Source organism: Lissotriton vulgaris, chromosome 9, assembly GCF_964263255.1.
Source record: "Lissotriton vulgaris chromosome 9, aLisVul1.2, whole genome shotgun sequence".
NCBI lineage: Eukaryota > Metazoa > Chordata > Amphibia > Caudata > Salamandridae > Lissotriton > Lissotriton vulgaris.
This window is the reverse complement of record NC_141697.1, coordinates 256,347,005-256,369,711: the sequence shown is the minus strand read 5'-3', so window position 1 is coordinate 256,369,711 and position 22,707 is coordinate 256,347,005. Positions and strand designations below refer to the sequence as shown.

At 41.2% G+C, this 22,707-nt stretch overlaps 1 protein-coding gene across 2 annotated transcripts in view; it reads right to left on the bottom strand.

The window, feature by feature from the left end:
- LTBP2 (latent transforming growth factor beta binding protein 2) overlaps positions 1-22,707 on the bottom strand; it is a 1,419,414-nt gene that overhangs the window by 104,688 nt on the left and 1,292,019 nt on the right. For both annotated transcript variants that reach the window (XM_086937485.1, XM_086937488.1), the window contains one exon: positions 14,470-14,598. In XM_086937485.1, coding sequence (XP_086793611.1) covers positions 14,470-14,598 — 129 coding nt within the window. The remainder of the gene's footprint in view (positions 1-14,469; positions 14,599-22,707) is intronic.

Genomic DNA, 22,707 nt, shown 5'->3' with positions numbered 1-22,707 from the left:
TACCAAAAGCCTTGACCTGGGCCTACACTCACCTGGGGAACAAAGAACACACACTAACTGTAATTCTGAATCAGTAGTCTACTTGATAAAATGTCCATGCAATCTATCCTATATAGGCATGACAAGCCGAAAACTGAAAGTTCGCATCAGCGAACACAGAAGCACAATTCGACGTGCGATAACAGCTACAAAACTCACAGCACACTACAAAGAGAAACAACATAAAGACACAGAGATTAGGTGGAAAGTCATTGAGAAAGTGAATGGCACTGGTGATCTTAACAAAAGACTCATAAAACAGGAGCAGCGGTGGGTATACCGTTTGAAAACATATGAGAACGGCTTGAACGACTCCATACCATAGAGCCAACTGCAAAAATAATCCACTGATACACCACCTTGTGCAAACAAAATGTGTGTGCGAGAGATCGCATTACAAATAGCATTTTGCCTTTAGATTTGCTGCATTGATGTATATTGGGTGGGCTAAGTCACGGGCCTTCGCCTGGTCCTTAGGGGCCCCTCCCTTCTATACTCCACCACTTGAACTGCCAGCAGCACGTTTCATCTACTGCACACTCCCTGTGCATCAATATGCTACTTTAAATACTGTACCAAAGGGCATTCCCTTGGTCGACTGCGGCCCTTATCGTCTACAATCCACCGCCTTTACTGCTAAGAGTAAAATTGATCAACTGCACACTCCCTGCGCACTAAGGTGACACTTTTATAATACACCATAGGGAAAGGAACGTTTAAATGTCATATACGCGCCAATAACTTTATTGATACTGAACGGTACAAGTCTAGATTGATCAGACTCTATCTAAGCACCATTCCAAACTTGACTAACTACATTTCCCAGAAATCAATGCCTATACGGCGACGTCTGGACAACGTCCTTACGTCAGGATAGGGGCATTGCTCTCAATTGACAACATTTCCCGCTCTGTTCGGGTGTACTTATACACCGGCACCCGGCACAACTATTAAAAGCCGGGGACTGAACCTGAATAGGGGATCGGGCGAGGCAGGACCCTTGACGGAGTGAGTACTGAGTAAGGCAGCATAGTGTAAGGGCAAGTAGAGACCGAGCAGTTATTCCATCGAACGGAGTTAAAAAAACTTCTTTGGGTCATTTAGCCCCGAGCATTATTTACATCCCCCTCTGTTTCCTTCCCACCACCCTCCCTCGGCTTTTCCCACCGCTTGGGACATCCACAGGGTTTGACTACAGGGTTACCTCTTCAGGATTAGTGGTCCCCTGAGATATGATATCTCTCCAAAGTTTGGGTAAGAGAGTGTATTTTTATGAGTGCATGGCAATACGTTTATCACTAAACACGAGAGCATTGATGAAAAATGTTCTTAATCAAAGTTCACGCTGAAAGATTACAAGTCTGTTTGAAGGGATTGAAATGCGGTATTTTATACTTTGATATGTACACGCACGAGCATGCAGTTAATGACATTTTGCGTGTAAAATCGCTACAACACATTTACCTGACACATAGAATTAGTGTGTTACAGAGAAGGATGTGAGTGGCACAAGTTGGACGAGATCTTAGACATGTTAGTGCACCTTCACTTAGCTTGTTTTGGTCTCAAACAAGCACTGAATTGGGAAGTAATATGAAGGAAACTTAGTTACATGCTCATATAATGTTGTGTGGTGTCTGTCTTTCTTCTTTCCACAGGTGGATAACCACGCATGACAGATTAATTGTCTGTCACACAAAAAAGGAGCAGCTACTCTGCCCTTTATAACTGATAGGTTAGGGAACTCCCTCTCCTGTCTCCCCAGGGTGGTTCACCTATGCCCTGAAGAAAATCCAGGACCTTTATGGCCGCCTGGGGACTGAAACATGTTGGCACTAGGGTAAAAGGACCATAACTCTCCTACAGACCCTAACTTTGAGATTTTTTACGACCCTGACAGACCCAAGAATAAAGGGAAAGCGGAATCTGTCAGAGGTTTTTTATCTTTATATCCCTCTGGTCTTCACCTATCGCAAAGAGCTCCCAACACTGTGGTTGAGCCGGTATACAGACATAATAACGTAGTTAAATATCGAGTTTAAAATATCGAGTAGACAGAATATCGATAAGAGAAAATATAGACTACAAAAATATCGAATAGAAGGACAATATTATCGAATCAAAAATATAGAATGGACAGAATATCGAATGGACAGAATATAGACAATAGAAATATCGAGGGACAGAATATAGACTACAAAAATATCGAGGGATAGAATATAGACAACAAAAATATCGAATTTTAGGTAAGTAACTAAGTCAATTTATGGTATTTAATTTTTGCGTAATATAATTCTGGAGCGGGTTGTGGGTTTATAGGGAATAGGGTGGAAAGTAATTTAATTATAATTATTTAAATATTTTAATTTATTGGTATTTATGTACAATTAATTGTTAATTAATTATTGATTGGAAATTAATTAAAATATAATGTGTAATTCATTTTTATTAATTGATTAATTGATAATTATGTGAATTTTATTCATTTTCTGGAGCGGGTTGTGGGTTTATAGGGGAATAGGGTGGGAAGTAATTTATTATATTTAATCAACTATTTTAATTTATTGGTATTTATGTACAATTAATTGTTAATTATTGATTGGAAATTAATTAAAATATAATTGGTAATTAATTTTTATTAATTGATTAATTGATAATTATGTGAATTTTATTTATTTATTTTCTGGAGCGGGTTGTGGGTTTATAGGGGAATAGGGTGGGAAGTAATTTAATTATAATTAAATAAATATATTAATTTATTTTTATTTATTTCAATTAATTGTTTATTATTTTTAAATTGCCAATTAATTAAAATATAATTGGTAATTAATTTTTATTAATTGATAATTATGTTAATTTTATTCATTTATTTTCTGGAGTTGGTTGTGGGTTTATAGGGGAATAGGGTAGGAAGTAATTTAATTATAAATAATTTAATACTTTTTCTATATTGGTATTTATTTAGATTTAATTGTAATTTAATTTTTAATTGGTAATTATTTAATTTTAATTGGTAATTAATTTTTATGAATTGATAATTATGTTAATTTCATGTATTACATTTTTGTAGTGGGTTGTGGGTTTATAGGGGAATTGGGTGGGAAGTTATGTAAATGTAATGAATTAAATGTATTAATATATAAATTGGTATTTAATTTGAATTAATTGTTAATTATTTTTTAATGTTTTAATAATTTATTGTTATTTGTAAATATTTTGTATTAATAGGTAATTATTTTTTAGCAATCAAATTAATTTTAATATTTTAAATTGAATAATTATTATAATATCTTAAATTGGGAATTCATTTTAATTAATTTGTAATTGGTATTAATATTTAATTTATTTTCAAATATATATATAAAGAATTTACTTTCCCTACTGTTGCACTCACTGGAGTGGGAATAGTAATTTTTTCCCGTACACTATCCAAAGCTTACCCTACTGTTGCACTCTCTGGAGTGGGAATAGTAATTTTTACTCCTACGTTATCCAATGCTTTCTCTACTGTTGCACTCTCTGGAGTGGGAATAGTAATTTTTACCCCTACGCTATCCAACGCTTTCAATACTGTTGCACTCAATGGAGTGGGAATAGTAATTTTAATTTCTATGCTATCCAACGCTTTCCCTACTGTTGCATTCTCTGGAGTGGGAATAGTAATTTTTACCCTCCCACTATCCAACGCTTTCTTTACTGTTGCACTCTCTGGAGTGGGAATAGTAATTTTTACCCTCCCATTATCCAACGCTTTCCCTACTGTTGCACTCTCTGGAGTTGGAATAGTAATTTTTACCCCTACGCTAACCAACGTTTTCCCTACTGTTGCACTCACTGGAGTGGGAATAGTAATTTTTACCCCTACGCTATCCAATGTTTTCCCTACTGTTGCACTCTCTGGAGTGGGAATAGTAATTTTTACCCCTACGCTATCCAACGTTTTCCCTACTGTTGCACTCACTGGAGTGGGAATAGTATTTTGTAACCCTACGCTATCCAACGCTTTCCCTACTGTTGCACTCACTGGAGTGGGAATAGTAATTTTTACCCCTACGCTATCCAACGCTTTCCCTGCTGTTGCTCTCACTGGAGTGGGAATAGTAATTTTTACCCCTACGCTATCCAACGCTTTCTCTACTGTTGCACTCACTGGAGTGGGAATAGTAATTTTTACCCCTACGCTATCCAATGGTTTCCCTACTGTTGCACTCTCTGGAATGGGAATAGTAATTTTTACCCTCCCTCTATTCAACGCTTTCCCTACTGTTGCACTCTCTGGAGTGGGAATAGTAATTTTTACCCCAACACTATCCAATGCTTTCCATACTGTTGTGCTCTCATGAGTGGGAATAGTAATTTTTACCCCTACTCTATCAAACGATTTCCTTACTGGTGCGCTCTTTGGAGTGGGAATAATTATTTTTACCCTCCCACTATCCAATGCTTTCCCTACTGTTGCACTATCTGGAGTTGGAATAGTAATTTTTACCCCTACGCTATCCAACGCTTTCCCTACTGTAGTACTCACTGGAGTGGGAACAGTAATTTTGACCCCTACGCTATCCAACGTTTTCCCTACTGTTGCACTCTCTGGAGTGGGAATAGTAATTTTTAGCCCTACGCTATCCAACGCTTTCCCTACTGTTGCACTCTCTGGAGTGGGAACAGTAATTTTTAACCTCCCACTATCCAATGCTTTCCCTACTATTGCACTCTCTGGAGTGGGAATAGTAATTTTTACCCTCTCACTATCCAACGCTTTCCCTACTGTTGCACTCTCTGGAGTTGGAATAATAATTTTTACCCCTACGCTATCCAACACTTTCCCTACTGTTGAACTCACTGGAGTTGGAATAGTCATTTTAACCCCTACGCTATCCAACATTTTCCCTACTGTTGCACTCTCTGGAGTGGGAATAGTAATTTTTACTCCTACGCTATCCAACGCTTTCCCTACTGTTGCACTCTCTGGAGTGGGAATAGTAATTTTTACCCTCCCACTATCCAACGCTTTCCCTACTGTTGCACTCTCTGGAGTGGGAATAGTAATTTTCACCCCTACGCTATCCAACGCTTTCCCTACTGTTGCACTCTCTGGTGTGGGAATAGTAATTTTTACCCTCCCACTATCCAACGCTTTCCCTACTATTGCACTCTCTGGAGTTGGAATAGTAATTTTTACCCCTACTCTATCCAACGCTTTCCCTACTGTTGCACTCACTGGAGTGGGAATAGTAATTTTTACCCCTACGCTATCCAACGTTTTCCCTACTGTTGCACTCTCTGGAGTGGGAATAGTAATTTTTACCCCTACGCTATCCAACGCTTTCCCTACTGTTGCACTCTCTGGAGTGGGAACAGTAATTTTTAACCTCCCACTATCCAACGCTTTCCCTACTGTTGCACTCTCTCGAGTGGGAATAGTAATTTTTACCCTCTCACTATCCAACGCTTTCCCTACTGTTGCACTCTCTGGAGTTGGAATAATAATTTTTACCCCTACGCTATCCAACACTTTCCCTACTGTTGAACTCACTGGAGTTGGAATAGTCATTTTTACCCCTACGTTATCCAACATTTTCCCTACTGTTGCACTCTCTGGAGTGGGAATAGTAATTTTTACCCCTACGCTATCCAACGCTTTCCCTACTGTTGCACTCTGTGGAGTGGGAATAGTAATTTTTACCCTCCCACTATCCAACGCTTTCCCTACTGTTGCACTCTCTGGAGTGGGAATAGTAATTTTCACCCCTACGCTATCCAACGCTTTCCCTACTGTTGCACTCTCTGGTGTGGGAATAGTAATTTTTACCCTCCCACTATCCAACGCTTTCCCTACTGTTGCACTCTCTGGAGTTGGAATAGTAATTTTTACCCCTACTCTATCCAACGCTTTCCCTACTGTTGCACTCACTGGAGTGGGAATAGTAATTTTTACGCCTACGGTATCTAACGCTTTCCCTACTGTTGCACTCACTGGAGTGGGAATAGTAGTTTTTACCCCTACGCTATCCAACTCTTTCCCTACTGTTGCACTCTTTGGAGTGGGAATAGTAATTTTTACCCCTCCGCTATCCAACGCTTTCCCTACTGTTGTACTCACTGGAGTGGGAATAGTAATTTTTACCCATACGCTATCCAACGTTTTCCCTACTGTTGCACTCTCTGGAGTGGGAATAGTAATTTATACCCCTACGCTATCCAACGCTTTCCCTACTGTTGCACTCTCTGGAGTGGGAACAGTAATTTTTAACCTCCCACTATCCAACGCTTTCCCTACTGTTGCACTCTCTCGAGTGGGAATAGTAATTTTTACCCTCTCACTATCCAACGCTTCCCCTACTGTTGCACCCTCTGGAGTTGGAATAGTAATTTTTACCTCTACGCTATCCAACACTTTCCCTACTGTTGTACTCACTGGAGTGGGAATAGTCATTTTTACCCCTACGCTATCCAACGTTTTCCCTACTGTTGCACTCTCTGGAGTGGGAATAGTAATTTTTACCCCTACGCTATCCAACACTTTCCCTACTGTTGCACTCTCTGGAGTGGGAATAGTAATTTTTACCCTCCCACTATCCAACGCTTTCCCTACTGTTGCACTCTCTGGAGTGGGAATAGTAATTTTTACCCCTACGCTATCCAACGCTTTCCCTACTGTTGCACTCTCTGGAGTGGGAATAGTAATTTTTACCCTCCCACTATCCAACTCTTTCCCTACTGTTGGACTCTCTGGAGTTGGAATAGTAATTTTTACCCCTACGCTATCCAACGCTTTCCCTACTGTTGCACTCACTGGAGCGGGAATAGTAATTTTTACCCCTACGGTATCTAACGCTTTCCCTACTGTTGCACTCACTGGAGTCGGAATAGTAATTTTTACCCCTACGCTATCCAACTCTTTCCCTACTGTTGCACTCTTTGGAGTGGGAATAGTCATTTTTACCCCTACGCTATCCAACGTTTTCCCTACTGTTGCGCTCTTTGGAGTTGGAATAGTAATTTTTACCTTTACGCTATGCAATGTTTTCCCTACTGTTGCACTCACTGGAGTGGTTATATTAAATGTAACCCTCTCGCTATCCTATGGTAAAAATATTGTATATGTTTTGTTGATAATATGTATATATATATATATATATATATATATATATATATATATATATATATATATATATATATATATATATAATAAAAAAATATTTTTTGTATTTTAAAGTTACATTAATTATTTAATAATTTTACATTTATTGGATTCTTTTAAGAATGTTTAAATGAATTATATTTATTATTATATTACTTTTAAATTAATTTTAAGACATTTAAAAAATTCGATATTTTTGTACTTACCTGTTTGTAGATAGGCAGTCGATAGTAATTTTTACCCCTACGCTATGCTATCCAACTCTTTCCCTACTGTTGCACTCTTTGGAGTGGGAATAGTCATTTTTACCCCTACGCTATCCAACGTTTTCCCTACTGTTGCACTCTCTGGAGTGGGAATAGTAATTTTTACCCCAACACTATCCAATGCTTTCCATACTGTTGTGCTCTCTGGAGTGGGAATAGTAATTTTTACCCCTACTCTATCAAACGATTTCCTTACTGGTGCGCTCTTTGGAGTGGGAATAATTATTTTTACCCTCCCACTATCCAATGCTTTCCCTACTGTTGCACTATCTGGAGTTGGAATAGTAATTTTTACCCCTACGCTATCCAACGCTTTCCCTACTGTAGTACTCACTGGAGTGGGAACAGTAATTTTGACCCCTACGCTATCCAACGTTTTCCCTACTGTTGCACTCTCTGGAGTGGGAATAGTAATTTTTAGCCCTACGCTATCCAACGCTTTCCCTACTGTTGCACTCTCTGGAGTGGGAACAGTAATTTTTAACCTCCCACTATCCAATGCTTTCCCTACTATTGCACTCTCTGGAGTGGGAATAGTAATTTTTACCCTCTCACTATCCAACGCTTTCCCTACTGTTGCACTCTCTGGAGTTGGAATAATAATTTTTACCCCTACGCTATCCAACACTTTCCCTACTGTTGAACTCACTGGAGTTGGAATAGTCATTTTAACCCCTACGCTATCCAACATTTTCCCTACTGTTGCACTCTCTGGAGTGGGAATAGTAATTTTTACCCCTACGCTATCCAACGCTTTCCCTACTGTTGCACTCTCTGGAGTGGGAATAGTAATTTTTACCCTCCCACTATCCAACGCTTTCCCTACTGTTGCACTCTCTGGAGTGGGAATAGTAATTTTCACCCCTACGCTATCCAACGCTTTCCCTACTGTTGCACTCTCTGGTGTGGGAATAGTAATTTTTACCCTCCCACTATCCAACGCTTTCCCTACTATTGCACTCTCTGGAGTTGGAATAGTAATTTTTACCCCTACTCTATCCAACGCTTTCCCTACTGTTGCACTCACTGGAGTGGGAATAGTAATTTTTACCCCTACGCTATCCAACGTTTTCCCTACTGTTGCACTCTCTGGAGTGGGAATAGTAATTTTTACCCCTACGCTATCCAACGCTTTCCCTACTGTTGCACTCTCTGGAGTGGGAACAGTAATTTTTAACCTCCCACTATCCAACGCTTTCCCTACTGTTGCACTCTCTCGAGTGGGAATAGTAATTTTTACCCTCTCACTATCCAACGCTTTCCCTACTGTTGCACTCTCTGGAGTTGGAATAATAATTTTTACCCCTACGCTATCCAACACTTTCCCTACTGTTGAACTCACTGGAGTTGGAATAGTCATTTTTACCCCTACGTTATCCAACATTTTCCCTACTGTTGCACTCTCTGGAGTGGGAATAGTAATTTTTACCCCTACGCTATCCAACGCTTTCCCTACTGTTGCACTCTGTGGAGTGGGAATAGTAATTTTTACCCTCCCACTATCCAACGCTTTCCCTACTGTTGCACTCTCTGGAGTGGGAATAGTAATTTTCACCCCTACGCTATCCAACGCTTTCCCTACTGTTGCACTCTCTGGTGTGGGAATAGTAATTTTTACCCTCCCACTATCCAACGCTTTCCCTACTGTTGCACTCTCTGGAGTTGGAATAGTAATTTTTACCCCTACTCTATCCAACGCTTTCCCTACTGTTGCACTCACTGGAGTGGGAATAGTAATTTTTACGCCTACGGTATCTAACGCTTTCCCTACTGTTGCACTCACTGGAGTGGGAATAGTAGTTTTTACCCCTACGCTATCCAACTCTTTCCCTACTGTTGCACTCTTTGGAGTGGGAATAGTAATTTTTACCCCTCCGCTATCCAACGCTTTCCCTACTGTTGTACTCACTGGAGTGGGAATAGTAATTTTTACCCATACGCTATCCAACGTTTTCCCTACTGTTGCACTCTCTGGAGTGGGAATAGTAATTTATACCCCTACGCTATCCAACGCTTTCCCTACTGTTGCACTCTCTGGAGTGGGAACAGTAATTTTTAACCTCCCACTATCCAACGCTTTCCCTACTGTTGCACTCTCTCGAGTGGGAATAGTAATTTTTACCCTCTCACTATCCAACGCTTCCCCTACTGTTGCACCCTCTGGAGTTGGAATAGTAATTTTTACCTCTACGCTATCCAACACTTTCCCTACTGTTGTACTCACTGGAGTGGGAATAGTCATTTTTACCCCTACGCTATCCAACGTTTTCCCTACTGTTGCACTCTCTGGAGTGGGAATAGTAATTTTTACCCCTACGCTATCCAACACTTTCCCTACTGTTGCACTCTCTGGAGTGGGAATAGTAATTTTTACCCTCCCACTATCCAACGCTTTCCCTACTGTTGCACTCTCTGGAGTGGGAATAGTAATTTTTACCCCTACGCTATCCAACGCTTTCCCTACTGTTGCACTCTCTGGAGTGGGAATAGTAATTTTTACCCTCCCACTATCCAACTCTTTCCCTACTGTTGGACTCTCTGGAGTTGGAATAGTAATTTTTACCCCTACGCTATCCAACGCTTTCCCTACTGTTGCACTCACTGGAGCGGGAATAGTAATTTTTACCCCTACGGTATCTAACGCTTTCCCTACTGTTGCACTCACTGGAGTCGGAATAGTAATTTTTACCCCTACGCTATCCAACTCTTTCCCTACTGTTGCACTCTTTGGAGTGGGAATAGTCATTTTTACCCCTACGCTATCCAACGTTTTCCCTACTGTTGCGCTCTTTGGAGTTGGAATAGTAATTTTTACCTTTACGCTATGCAATGTTTTCCCTACTGTTGCACTCACTGGAGTGGTTATATTAAATGTAACCCTCTCGCTATCCTATGGTAAAAATATTGTATATGTTTTGTTGATAATATGTATATATATATATATATATATATATATAATAAAAAAAATATTTTTTGTATTTTAAAGTTACATTAATTATTTAATAATTTTACATTTATTGGATTCTTTTAAGAATGTTTAAATGAATTATATTTATTATTATATTACTTTTAAATTAATTTTAAGACATTTAAAAAATTCGATATTTTTGTACTTACCTGTTTGTAGATAGGCAGTCGATATTCTGGCATTCTATATTTTTACCTCGATATTTTGGTAGGTAGAAATTTTATCTGTCGATATTATGTCAGTGATCCGGTTGAGCCCACCCCGACTTGTTGGCGTCGGGTTGACGCGATGATGAAGCATGACACCACTAGGGTGTGTGAGGGTAACTAAAGAAAAAGGAATTGCCTCCTTTCCTCAACTTTGGTAAACTTTAGACATCTATCCTCACACCTAACACTTCCCTTTTCAAATGTAAGGATGCTCTTGTCTTTGTCTTTGACCACATGTTGGTCTGTCGGAGTAATTTATGTGGTTAACCTAGGGAAACCTACCAAACCTGCATAATTCTGACAACTAGACACAATGGGAAGTCAAGGGTGGCATGACGTATGTGGCTCTCACCAGGTTTCATTTACCCAAAAGCCCTTGCAAACTTAAAACTTTGCTAAAAACACACATTTGCCTCACATTTCTGTAACGAAAAGTTCTGGAATCTGTGGAGAGCCACAAGATTCTGGCCACTCTGTGTTCCCCCAAGTCTCTTGATAAAAATGGTACCTCAGTTGTGAGTGAACCTATTGCCCCAATAGAAAAGAGCCCAAAAGGCAGCATGGACTCAATTGATTTTACACTGAAAACTGACAGTTTCTGGCAATTTGGGTAGCTGTGGATTTTGGGCTCGGCTCAGTCAGAACTTGGAGAGACCTACTAGGTTTTTGTTTTATCCACAAGCCCTTGCAAACATCAAAGTTTGCCTAAAACACAGTAATTTCTCACACATTTCTGTAAAGGAAAGTTATGGATTCTGCGGGGAACAATACATTTCCTACCACCCAGCGCTCCCCCCAGACACTCAATAAAAATAGTATCTACCTTGTGTAGGTTGGCTTAGTGCCCGCAACTAGAAAGGGGCCAAACAACAGCATGGACACAGTAAATATTTCCAATGCAAACCAACATTTATTTTGCAATTTGGGTAGCTGTGGATTTTGGGTCCTAGCTCAGCCGGCGCCTGCGGAAAGCTACTAAACCTGCACATTTCTAACCACTAGACACACAGGGGAGTCCAGGGTGGCATGGCGTGCAGCGCTCTCACCAGGTTTTATAACCCAGAAGCCCTGGTAAACCTCAAACTTTCTTCGTATTTATGTGGCAGTTCATTCTGGCATAACATCTAGATTGGACTATTGCAATGTATGTATGCAGGTTCTTCAAAACAAACTGCAGAAACTTTGTGGCCAGACTGGTACTCAAACTTTCTCGCCGCTCCTCTGCATCAGAAGCCCTGAAAGTACTACATTGGCTGCCAGTCCATAAATGGGTTCTTTTTAAAATTGTTATTCATCCTCAGAGCCTTTAGAGGATTGGGGCCAAAATACTTAATTGTCAGAGTCACCCACTACACAATGACACAGCCTATTAGGTCCTCGCAAGCCAATCTGCTCGAACTCCCCCACGTACAGACTTAAAACTCGAGGAGGAAAATCCTTTACCTTCTTGGGTACAAGGGGGTACAAGGGCTTGGAACCAGCTCCCTAGGGAGTTGAGATTCATTGAATCTGAAAAGATCCTCAACGGCAGCTTAAGACATGGCTTTTTGGCATCTCCAAAGCTTTGTGCTATTAACTCATTCTCTGATGCATTCTCTCCCCAGATTGACTAAGCTTCTGCAGTCATATTCATTGATGCTCCTTGGAAGTGGCAACACGCTTTATAAGTACAATATTCAATTCAATATTCAATTCAATTAAATCTTCCAGGAACCACTACGAAATCACCAGCTTTGTGGTTTGACTCACATCTATTAGCAGCAAAAAAGGGTGTAAATCATTAGAAAAATAATGGCCTTATTTGCTGGAAGAGGTTCAAAGAGGCCACTAAGGTCTATCATAAAGCCAATGAAAGTCATTGCTGTTAAAACTGAAGAGGATTCCAATTTGGTTAAAGAGATATTTTATATTGTCAAATCTATTTTGGATCCTCTACTCAAACTGCAGTGGTTGCTCCCTCAACAGACAGCTGCATTGAACTCACCAAATTCTTCTCTGAAAGTATCTCTACTATTTATTCTCTACAGAAGCTCGAAATGTCGCTTTTTATATAATGTCCCATAACATCCTTCTAGGCAGACTTCTTGCCTTTGGATCAACAGCAAAGCTTTGAAATAGCTTTCTTCCTTCTTAGAAGACAGATGTTTTCAAGTTTATGAGACGCCCTTCTATTTCACGTCTTTTCCATTGGCTTACGGGGTCCCACAGGGTTCCTTGCTAAGCCTGATTCATTTCAATATCTACATACTTCCTCTAGCTGATATTGTGGAATCTTTTGGTCTTACCCCGATTTCCTATGCCGATGACACACAGCTGGTCATCTCTCTACCACTGGATCAAGGCAACAACGCTGGGCAGTTAAGGAACTGTCTCTCGCCTGTGGTAGACTGGATGGGTTAACAGTTTCTTTAAAGTTGAACAGTAGCAAGAAAGAAGTGATGGTGTTGGGAAACAAACTGCAGTTATGGACCCCAGCCTGGTAGGGGGACACTCCTGGCCACACTCTTGGCCCCTTTCCTAGCTCAAAACTGATAATGACAAATCTTGGTATCTGGATTGATGACAAGCTACCTTTTGAACCCCATATTAGGAAGCTCTTTACCCGCTCAGTGGCGTAACATAAGCCCCAGCGATGCGGGTGGGCCCGAGCTCCAGGGGGCCCCCCTCAGCACAGTACCCAGGCTGGAGAGCTCCTGACTAACTCCAGCGGGAGGTCCATCCATGTTTTTGCAGGGCAGGGCCCCCTCAACTTTTGTTACGTCATTGTGCCTGCTGCTTTGGTCTTCTTAGGATCCTCAGGAAGATTTTATGGACCCTTCCAACTTTCACGCAGAAAACTATGTTCCAGGCTACAATTACTTTGTGCCTGGACTACTGTAATATTACTTATCCAGATGTTTCATTGACATTAATAAAATGGCTATATGGGACCACTGCCTACAGTATTTTTCATCATTCTCAAAAGGGACATAGTAGTAATGGTGTGCGACCAGATATCAGTCGCATAACATTAAAACATACCATTCAGAGTTGGTATCTGAAAAGGACGCCCTAAACATGATCCTTCCAAATAATGAATCAATAATGGGTCTCAAACCCAAATTGTGAATCCGTAAAATTTTACTGAATCGCAATTAGCGCTTTGTACATACTAAAAGGTATTTTTGCAATTGCAAACAATACGATTCTACAAATTGGACCGTTTGTGACCACAAAAAGCCGCCGTACATCAGGCCCTGAACCTGGATAAGACCAAGGTAAAATTTACTAGGACATGGCTGTAAAACAAATGTTCACTGAAGCAGAAGATAAGCTCCTGAAGAAAATATTATTTTCGATCATTCTGCTTCATGTGCCCCACCTTTCCAATTTCTATTTATGTTTTCTCCTTTACCTTCAATATATTGTTTTTTTCATTGTATGTTATCATTTATCTTTATGTACTATTATTTTAAAACCCTTCAAAAAATAATGAACAGACAAAAGAGGAAAGCGCAAAAGTGTGAGAGTAGGAGATGAAGAGGTGGGTTGGAGAAAGAATGAGTAGGTATTACGTGAGCAGAAGGAAAGAGTCTGTGATTGGAAGGACAGAAGAGAAAGAATGAGTGCTTGTTCTAGATGGAGAATAAGAATCATGTAAGCGTTGTAGCATCACTGTAAAGAAAGGAAAGTAGCAGTGATCCAAGGAACGAGTGAGAGAAGACGCAGAACATAAAAGCCTGAAAAAGAAGGAGTGAGTAAGGGAAGGAGCAAGAATTTGGGATTGTTGAATAGCTGGAGCATGCGACTATGAGAAGGAACGAGTGAGTGCAGTTCTTCTGTATTGAGAGTGCAAAGCCTCACCCACACACTCTAGTCTGACGGAATCGTAGTAAAGCCCAGGCTGACAGAAGCAGTTGTACCCGGGTACTGTGTTCACACACTGACCCCCGCGGCAGATCTCTGAGCTGAACATGGCGCATTCGTCTGCATCTGTGGAGACAAGTAGAGAAAATAAAGCACAAGATTTAGAACTATAATATGTGGATCGTTTAGTTCTACATTTGCGTATTTGATTCTTGTGTTGATTCACCAGGAGCAAGCAGGCGATTCATTTTACAACGTACTTACCTCCAAATTGACTGTTAAAAAACTTTTCATACAGCAACACCATCAGGCTCACCATATCAGCACATGTCTTAGTGCTATCCCAGTAGCATACCCAGTGATGCCACAATTGAATATAGTCATTAACCATGTCTAGCTTGAGGATCAGCAAGAACTGAGACGGCCACCCGTTGCTTTCAATTATAGCTTTCACCCTCCCACAGGGGAGGAAACATTCAGGGTCACCCCACCTTACCATATTCTCCGATAGTCCACCAAAGCAGACACTTTGCCAAAGTTTTGAGGGCATCTTGTACAGGAAGGTACTGGTACTAGGATGAAGGAGGTAGACCTATGACGATTACTATCAAGCAACCACAGAGTCCTTTAATGCTGTCATATATGCTCCGTTGATCTCAAATATAATTTATAGAGCCTTCCATAATCCAAAACTGCTTTGCTAAATAAGAGTTCCATGCTTAGAGCTTGCAATGTGAGATGAATAAATGTAGAGACCGCCATATCACCAGCCAGAGCTAAAACAAAGAAATCCCACTGCATCCTGCTATTAGGACCACTGGGTGAACTCTCCTCTGTAATTTGAGGCAAGGTACCCTCTTCTTGTGCACATGCTAACCAAACGGCTTGCCATGCCCAACAGTAATTATAACATTGTTTTACAATTTGCTAGAAGCTTGTAAGAATTCAAAGATGTCCTGAATGGAGCTCTCCTTTACAAATAAATACAAAGTCATTCTTACATCTAGTACCAGCAATGGCACTTCGTCCTCTGGCTGAGGGGATAGGGGAACATTTTTCAAAACTATCACTTTTTCCAGGAGGAAGTCTAAAAGTATCTTACACACAAAATCAGAAGTAACGAGACGAGTTAAGAGTATGGAGCAAAGCTAATTAGTATCCTCAACTCACCTGAATATTGGTCCAATGTAATGGCCATCAAAAACAATGTTCAGACTGACAGAAAATATACTGCCATTTTTGGAACAGAACACTACCAAGGAGACAGGAGACATACTGTAGAAGATCCTACTCTATCAATCTCAACCCTCTCCCCCGCAAAGTTCTAAGATGCCCAACTGGTGCAAGATAGAACCTTAAGGATGAGACCCAGAGGCTAAAATTAAACCTGTCATATAAATACTGCAACATTTTCAATGGGTCTCCTGAGTCATTTAGAAATGTGATCTTGAAAACAGGGGTTTGATGTTCAAGAGGACCACAAGCATATGCCAAGGAAGTGGACTGAAACTTTCTCAATGAGATTACAAGCATTTCTGAAACACATTTTCCCAAGTACTGGTCTAGATCGGCTTTAATAGATGAAAACTGACTCAAAACTAAATTTGAGGAAAAAAGAGTAACAAGAAAATCTATTTATTTCTTGTACCACACACACCCTCTGGGCCTCTGTGTTATGTAGACGTTTTGTCTCCTTTGCTCGCAACATATTTCCTTTCTTGGCTGGAAAAAAGCATCCCAAATCATAGTTTTGGGACTTTTTTAATGGTCATCTCCCCTTCCGATCTCAATTGAAATGTTCACCATACTTGCAATTCTTTTATAATTTTTATGTGTGGTTTAACAATTTCAAAACACCTCTAAATATACATTTGTGTCCATATTTCTTGAAGGAAATCACCTCTAAAAACACTGAAATGTTTTAGTTTTTGTGCAACATTTGACATTTGACATATTCATTCTTATATATAGGGGTATAATTCAGACTGTCGGTGCCTACTCGCTTTGCTGTAGGGACCTTGTCACACTCAAACACCAAAGGCCTTCAAGCACTGCCTTTCATGTCCTATACCAATGGTCGGTGATAACTGAGGAGGAAGGATCCATCCGGGGCATCCACTCGTTGCAGCATAAGGGGATACCAACATGCCACTACATAGCAGGTCACAATATTGATTCACTGCATCACAGCCACTTACTTTGAAGTCACGAATCTACATCGGACACATCATAAACCTCACCAGAAACCCTAAAATCGCATATAAGACCATATGTAATTTAATGGCGGATTTGTAAAGCGATGTTTGGCACACCAGTTATCGGTTATGTATTTTTTAAATATATTACATGTTTATTTTGAAGTTAGTTTTAAAACAACTTCTCTTTAAAGTGCAGCTAACAATGGGCACTGCCTGTAATTAGATTGTTTAGGTATCCTTTACCGATAATGAATACATTTTAAATACAACAATATACAATGGGAAGGAACAGTTTATGTGATTCTGTGGCTTCAGCGTTCACCACATATTTATAGATTTACTGCATATTGACATTGTTTACATAATTAGAATTTTTCACGAACACTATTGTTAGCTCAAATGGAAGAAAGCAATACTGGAAGAAAGTGCCCAGCACAATGTGCATATTTTTAACGATATGACTCAAAGAATGTGTTGTTTACATGTGTCCTTTGTGCCACATAATTCTAGTAGCACCGTAGAGTGCTTTAGGGACTGTCACTATGATCATGAACTCTCTATTTCACAGACAGCTGTGGAAAAAAATGTCCATACTGCTTGGCTTCATGTTTGTGATGCACTTTCCATTGAAACGACATTTTTTGATATACCTATAACATTTGACGTCACGGACAGATTCGCATGAAATTTCACACTCCACTAGTTAAGCATCTAACCATCGGCTTCTCAAGTTTCATGAAGTTCTGAGGAGGGAAAACGACTTTAAGGGTGTGTGAAAAAAGAGTGTTTTCTCAATTTAGCTCCTTTGGACTATTTTGTTCCCGCTTTCAGGCAGGAAGGATTTAGTCCAAACTTGGCAAGAAAGTAGAAGTTTACTGAGAAAACATGCTTTAATTTATTTGGGGTAAATCTATTCTTCAGTTTTTTAGATATTAGCATTTTAAAACGTTATAGAGCTAGCTTTAAAGCCTGAACACTTTTGTACATCTCTGCTGTTTTCGCACGGAAAACTGTCAATCACATTTAGAATTTAAAATATGCTTGGGTGGCTGGATGAAGGCTATAAAAAAAGGCAAAACAGACGGCAGAAAACGAACAGAAAAGTCAGAACAGAGCAGAGGAGGGCAAACCAGAGGGCAGAAATATGAACAGAAAAGGCCAAACAAAGGGTAGAACACGAGCAGATACGCAAAACAGATGACAGAAAACGAACAGAAAGGCAAAACAGAGCAGTGGAGGGCAAAACAGAAAGTAGAAAAACGAGCAGAAAAGCAAAACAAAGAGCTGAAAAAGGTAAGAAAAAGGCAAAACAAAAGGCAGAAAAACACGCAGAAAAGGCAAAACAGAGCAAGAAACGAGCGGAGGAGGCACAAACACAGGGCAGCAGGTAGATAGGCAGCAGAGGGTAGCAGACTGGACAGTAGAAATGTCGCAGGAGGAGCTGACTCGAGGACCTGTTTGTAATATTACACACTTTATCCCACAAAACATAGGAATAACTCCCTACAAGACAGGAAGTATTAACAGACCTTAAAGCCAAAGTAGTGGAAGAGAACACCTTCATTGCATTAATTTAAAATCTATTTTAGAATCCCTGTCAGGAGAAGTAGTAGGGAAAGCATTGGGAATAGTGCGGCTAGTTAAAGCTTGCCCTATTAGACTTTCCAGAGCTGGATGCTGGAAAACAAAATCTGCATCTCCTGGGCTGGACGGTGCCTTCTCGCAATCTGGTGATTTATTGGAGCACAAAAACTTGGCTTAGCCAAATGCCCATTAAAATATCTGTCAAAACCTCATTAAATAGTAATAAGGGTTCTGTTAGGCCTGAGAATTTTCATTACTAAAGGAGTTTTAACTTCTTGTGTGGGCAAAATGAGATCAAGAGTTTCAGATGCCCTGTGTATAACTGTGATAAAAAATGCTGCCTCCTCCGTAGCTATAATTGGAGTAGGAGAAGATACATCTACATCCAGAGAAGTGTCAAGACCAAAATGTCATCTTGAGGATAATCAACATCAAGTTAGGTCAGGTTCAGACTGAGCATAAACCACATTTGTTGATACATTTGCCTCAGTACCCAAAAGAGAGACTAAATATGCAACTGGCATCGGTGACGTCGGTACCAGCATCGGCAATTGAGTTTACGGTTCAAGTAAATAGCCTGCGGTGTGAGACATGGCACCAAAAGTAGAGATGTCAACAGGTCTATGGAAAATTCCGTTTCATTTTCAAAAAACAAAATGTTTGATGATTCATCTGAATTTGAAACCACATATTGTTACCAACACTATGGTAATCATTTTCTGCATAAAAAGAGTGCACCAGGTAATCTTTTCATATACCACCATTGCCTGACACCACAGAGAAGTAGTTCAAAAACTGCACAAAAGTTTGCTTATTTTTCCGGGTTCAATACATCAGATCTGGGCTCATATTATTATAATCTTAAACCCATATCTGCACAGAAAAATATGCTTACTAATACGAAACAGATATACTCTGCATCCTTTATTGCCCAACTGTCTGAACAGGGTTTCGACTTATGGCAAGACACTATAGACATAAAATCTGCCTGGGGTACTAAGGAATGCCAGGTTCAGGGAATTGAGGCACTATTTACAGCATGCCTCATACCACAACAAATTATCTTCCTGATTGTTGAAGTAGTACATGGCAGTTGTGTAGTCCATGAAGACACTCAACAGTTTCCTCTTCATGGACAGCAGGCAGGTTTTCAGGTGCCAAACAGAACTATCCAAGCTCTAGAATGTTAATGTGGAGCTGGCCCTCTGATCTACACCTCTTTGAGGTGACCACCCATCTCAGCAGGGACGCATTTGAAACAACTGTGAAGTCTGGGAGGGAAGGAAGAGTGACCTGCTGCAGGTCAGGTTGGTGCGTGTGTGCCACGACAGATGATCCTGAGACAACTTGACTGAGATCTGGGTGGAGTCAGCATGGCAGCCCGATGCTGGGCCCACTGAAACCTGATATTCCACTTAGGTGCCTGAATATGCCAGAAACATCAGGATCATATACTGAATGTCCTGGACTTGCAGAGGCTGTGGAGAGGTCTTGATCACCACTGTATACAAAAGGTACTCAATGCAGGGAACCCTCTGCATGGTGCACAAATGAGACTTCAGCTCAGTAGTGGAAAACCCCCAAGGATATCAGGAATTTGGCTGTCTTCCAGAGGTGATGTACGACTGTCTACAGCAAGCTTGTTTGAGTAGCCAGCCAACGAGTTATGGGAATACATATAACCCCCAACTGCGAAGATGAGAAGTGAAGATGGGCAGTGACCACTGCCATTACTTTCATTAATGTCAGAGGGACAAAAGAGAGCACACTAAATTAAATGTGTTCCTAGCCCCCCTGAACCCTGTATATTGCCAGTGGGACTGCAAGATGGCTGTATTAGGATAGGTGTGGTGAAAGTCCAGGTATACAATTGTTAGAAATGGAGGTCTCTAGTTGGCAGTGGTTCGCACCTTGTCCAAGTAGGGCTCATCCCTCTAGTCAGAGTAACGGGATTACACAGCTAAAATAACCACTGCTCACCTCTTTGGTGGCTTGGCACGAGCAGTCAGGCTTATCTCAGGGGCAATGTGTAAAGCATTTGTACATACACACACAGTAACACAGTGAAAACACAACAAAAGGACACCACACCAGTATAGAAAACCAATATTTATCTGAATAAAACAGGACCAAAACGATAAAAAACCATCATACACAAGTCAAGATATCACTTTTAAGTTTCAAAATATTTCAGTCTATAGGAAACTATGCATGTGCCACTTTTAGCACAAAGTACCTGGGATGTGTCAAAATCAAAGACGAAAACAGGCGCTGGGGAGGTGAGGTGGCGGAAAAGCAAAGCGATGCGTAGGTTCCTTACTTTGAAGGGAGGTAATGCGTTGGTTCCTTACTGCTGGGAAACATTGATGATTAACTCTGTGCACAGGGACGAAGCTTTGAAAATCCGGATGCGCTGTGTCAATGTGGCAGTGGTGGAACAGGCGCTGCATTGATTTCAGTCGTGAAGAACAAGTTACTTACCTTTGGGAATGATATATCTGTAAGAGACATATATTAGTTATAGATTCCTTACCTTAGAATTACCCCCAGGTGTCAGACTGGATCTGGAGAATTTTTTCTCAGCAGTACCCCTGTGCGTGGGTCGACTCCACATTCAGCGTTGTGATCGCCAGGATGACGTTGCGGTTTCTATTTAGACGCCGCCCCAGCGCGCTGACGTCAGTTCTTTTACACAACATTCCACGCCAGAAGCGCAGAGCCAGGCAAGACACTGACTACTGGTGCACAAAACTAGGGCACTGAAAGGGAGTCCCGTACTCTAGAAGTCAGTTCGCAGAACGGGGAAGATGAGTGTGGAGTTAAGAAATCTATAACTAATATATGTCTCTTACAGATATATTGTTACCGAAGGTAAGTAATTTGTTCATCTGAAAGAGACTATTAGTTATAGATTCCATGTCTTAGAATAGATACCCCAGTAATACCAACCCCGGATGTGGGTCTGCGAACCAAGTTCACACCAGAAAATCCTGGAGAACTGAACTGCCAAAGAAACCGTCTCTCCGGACTTGAGTATCCAGGCAAAAAAGTTTGGTGAAAATGTGCAGTGATGCCCAAGTGGCTGCCTGGCTGAGATTATCATTGACAATCCATACAGTCAGAATATAATACCGTTATGACAGTTAATGGATCAAGGGGAATCATGCGCCACCTCATCCTCATGGCATGTCGGTGCGGCACAGACATCTCCTCTATAATGATTCCAAGCCTCCCAGACCTTACTACACTTCCCCGGGCATCCCCTGGCAGTATAGACTGACCTCTCCCTAAACATACAGCAGTCTAAGTCCTCCCCCCATTTCTCAATCCGGGGCAGCTGGCTAGCTCCCCACAGTTGGGCCATATTACGCTTCGCTATCATGAGTGCCAACGTTGCCCATTGCTGTTTGTTTGCGTTTAGGTCCGTGGGTTGTCAGACATTCAGAACGCATCTGCAGGCCTCTGGCTGCAGTTCTATCCCCAGGACCGCCCGCAACGTATGGTGTACCTGTCCCCAATACGCTTGAACACTATGACAGTGCCACAAGATATGCATGAAAGTCCCCAATTCCCCACATCCCTTCTTGCAGTCTCCACTTTCCACACGGCCCATACGGACCAGACAGGGCCCAGTGACATATGACCTGAGTAATATCTTAAGTTGCACCAGTCTAAGCCTCATCTGGATTGCCACCACCCGCGGGGAGGAAACCGCCTCCTGCCAGGCCTCATCAACCAGCTCCAAACCATCTTCTTTCCAGTGTCGTTTTAATATCACTAATGGGTCTTCCATATTATTTATGAGTTTCCTGTATATCAGAGAGGTGGTTTTCTCGGCAAGATGCCCATTCAAAACTCTATCTTCGAGGGGGGCAGTGTCAGGGAGTGTCGTGACCCTGGGTATATGGGTGAGCAACGCATGCCTGACCTGAAGGTAGCAGAAGTTCTCACGATCATCCAATTGATACTGCTTTTTGAGGGAATCAAATGTGTGTATTGTGCCCTCCCCCCAAACGTCTTTTATGTGCGTGATCCCTATAAGGTCCCACTTGTCGAACCCCTTGGACCTCCATAGACTGCCCAATCTCTCTGAATTCCAAAGCGGGGTAGCAAGTGTGAGTTTCCCTTCCCATTTGAAGTGTCTGTTGGCCGCATGCCACACCTGGACGGCATGCGCCGTGGGTCCTGTGAGTGGAAACCTGCGGGGCCCGGCATACAGTGCTCTATAGTCACCCCCGGGAAGTTGCCAACGGTCCATTGCATACCCAGCAGACATGCCAACCCTCCCGATTCAGGCGTGAGACTACCGATTTGAAGGCTAATCTCCCGCCTCCTGATTCCTACAAGCAAAAACCTGATTCCTCTGTGGTTTCAGCTGACAGGGCTTGGTATTGTGTAAAGTGCTAATTCTTCCAGCAAAGAGTGTAGATGCAGGGGCTCTCGAAGGGGTGAA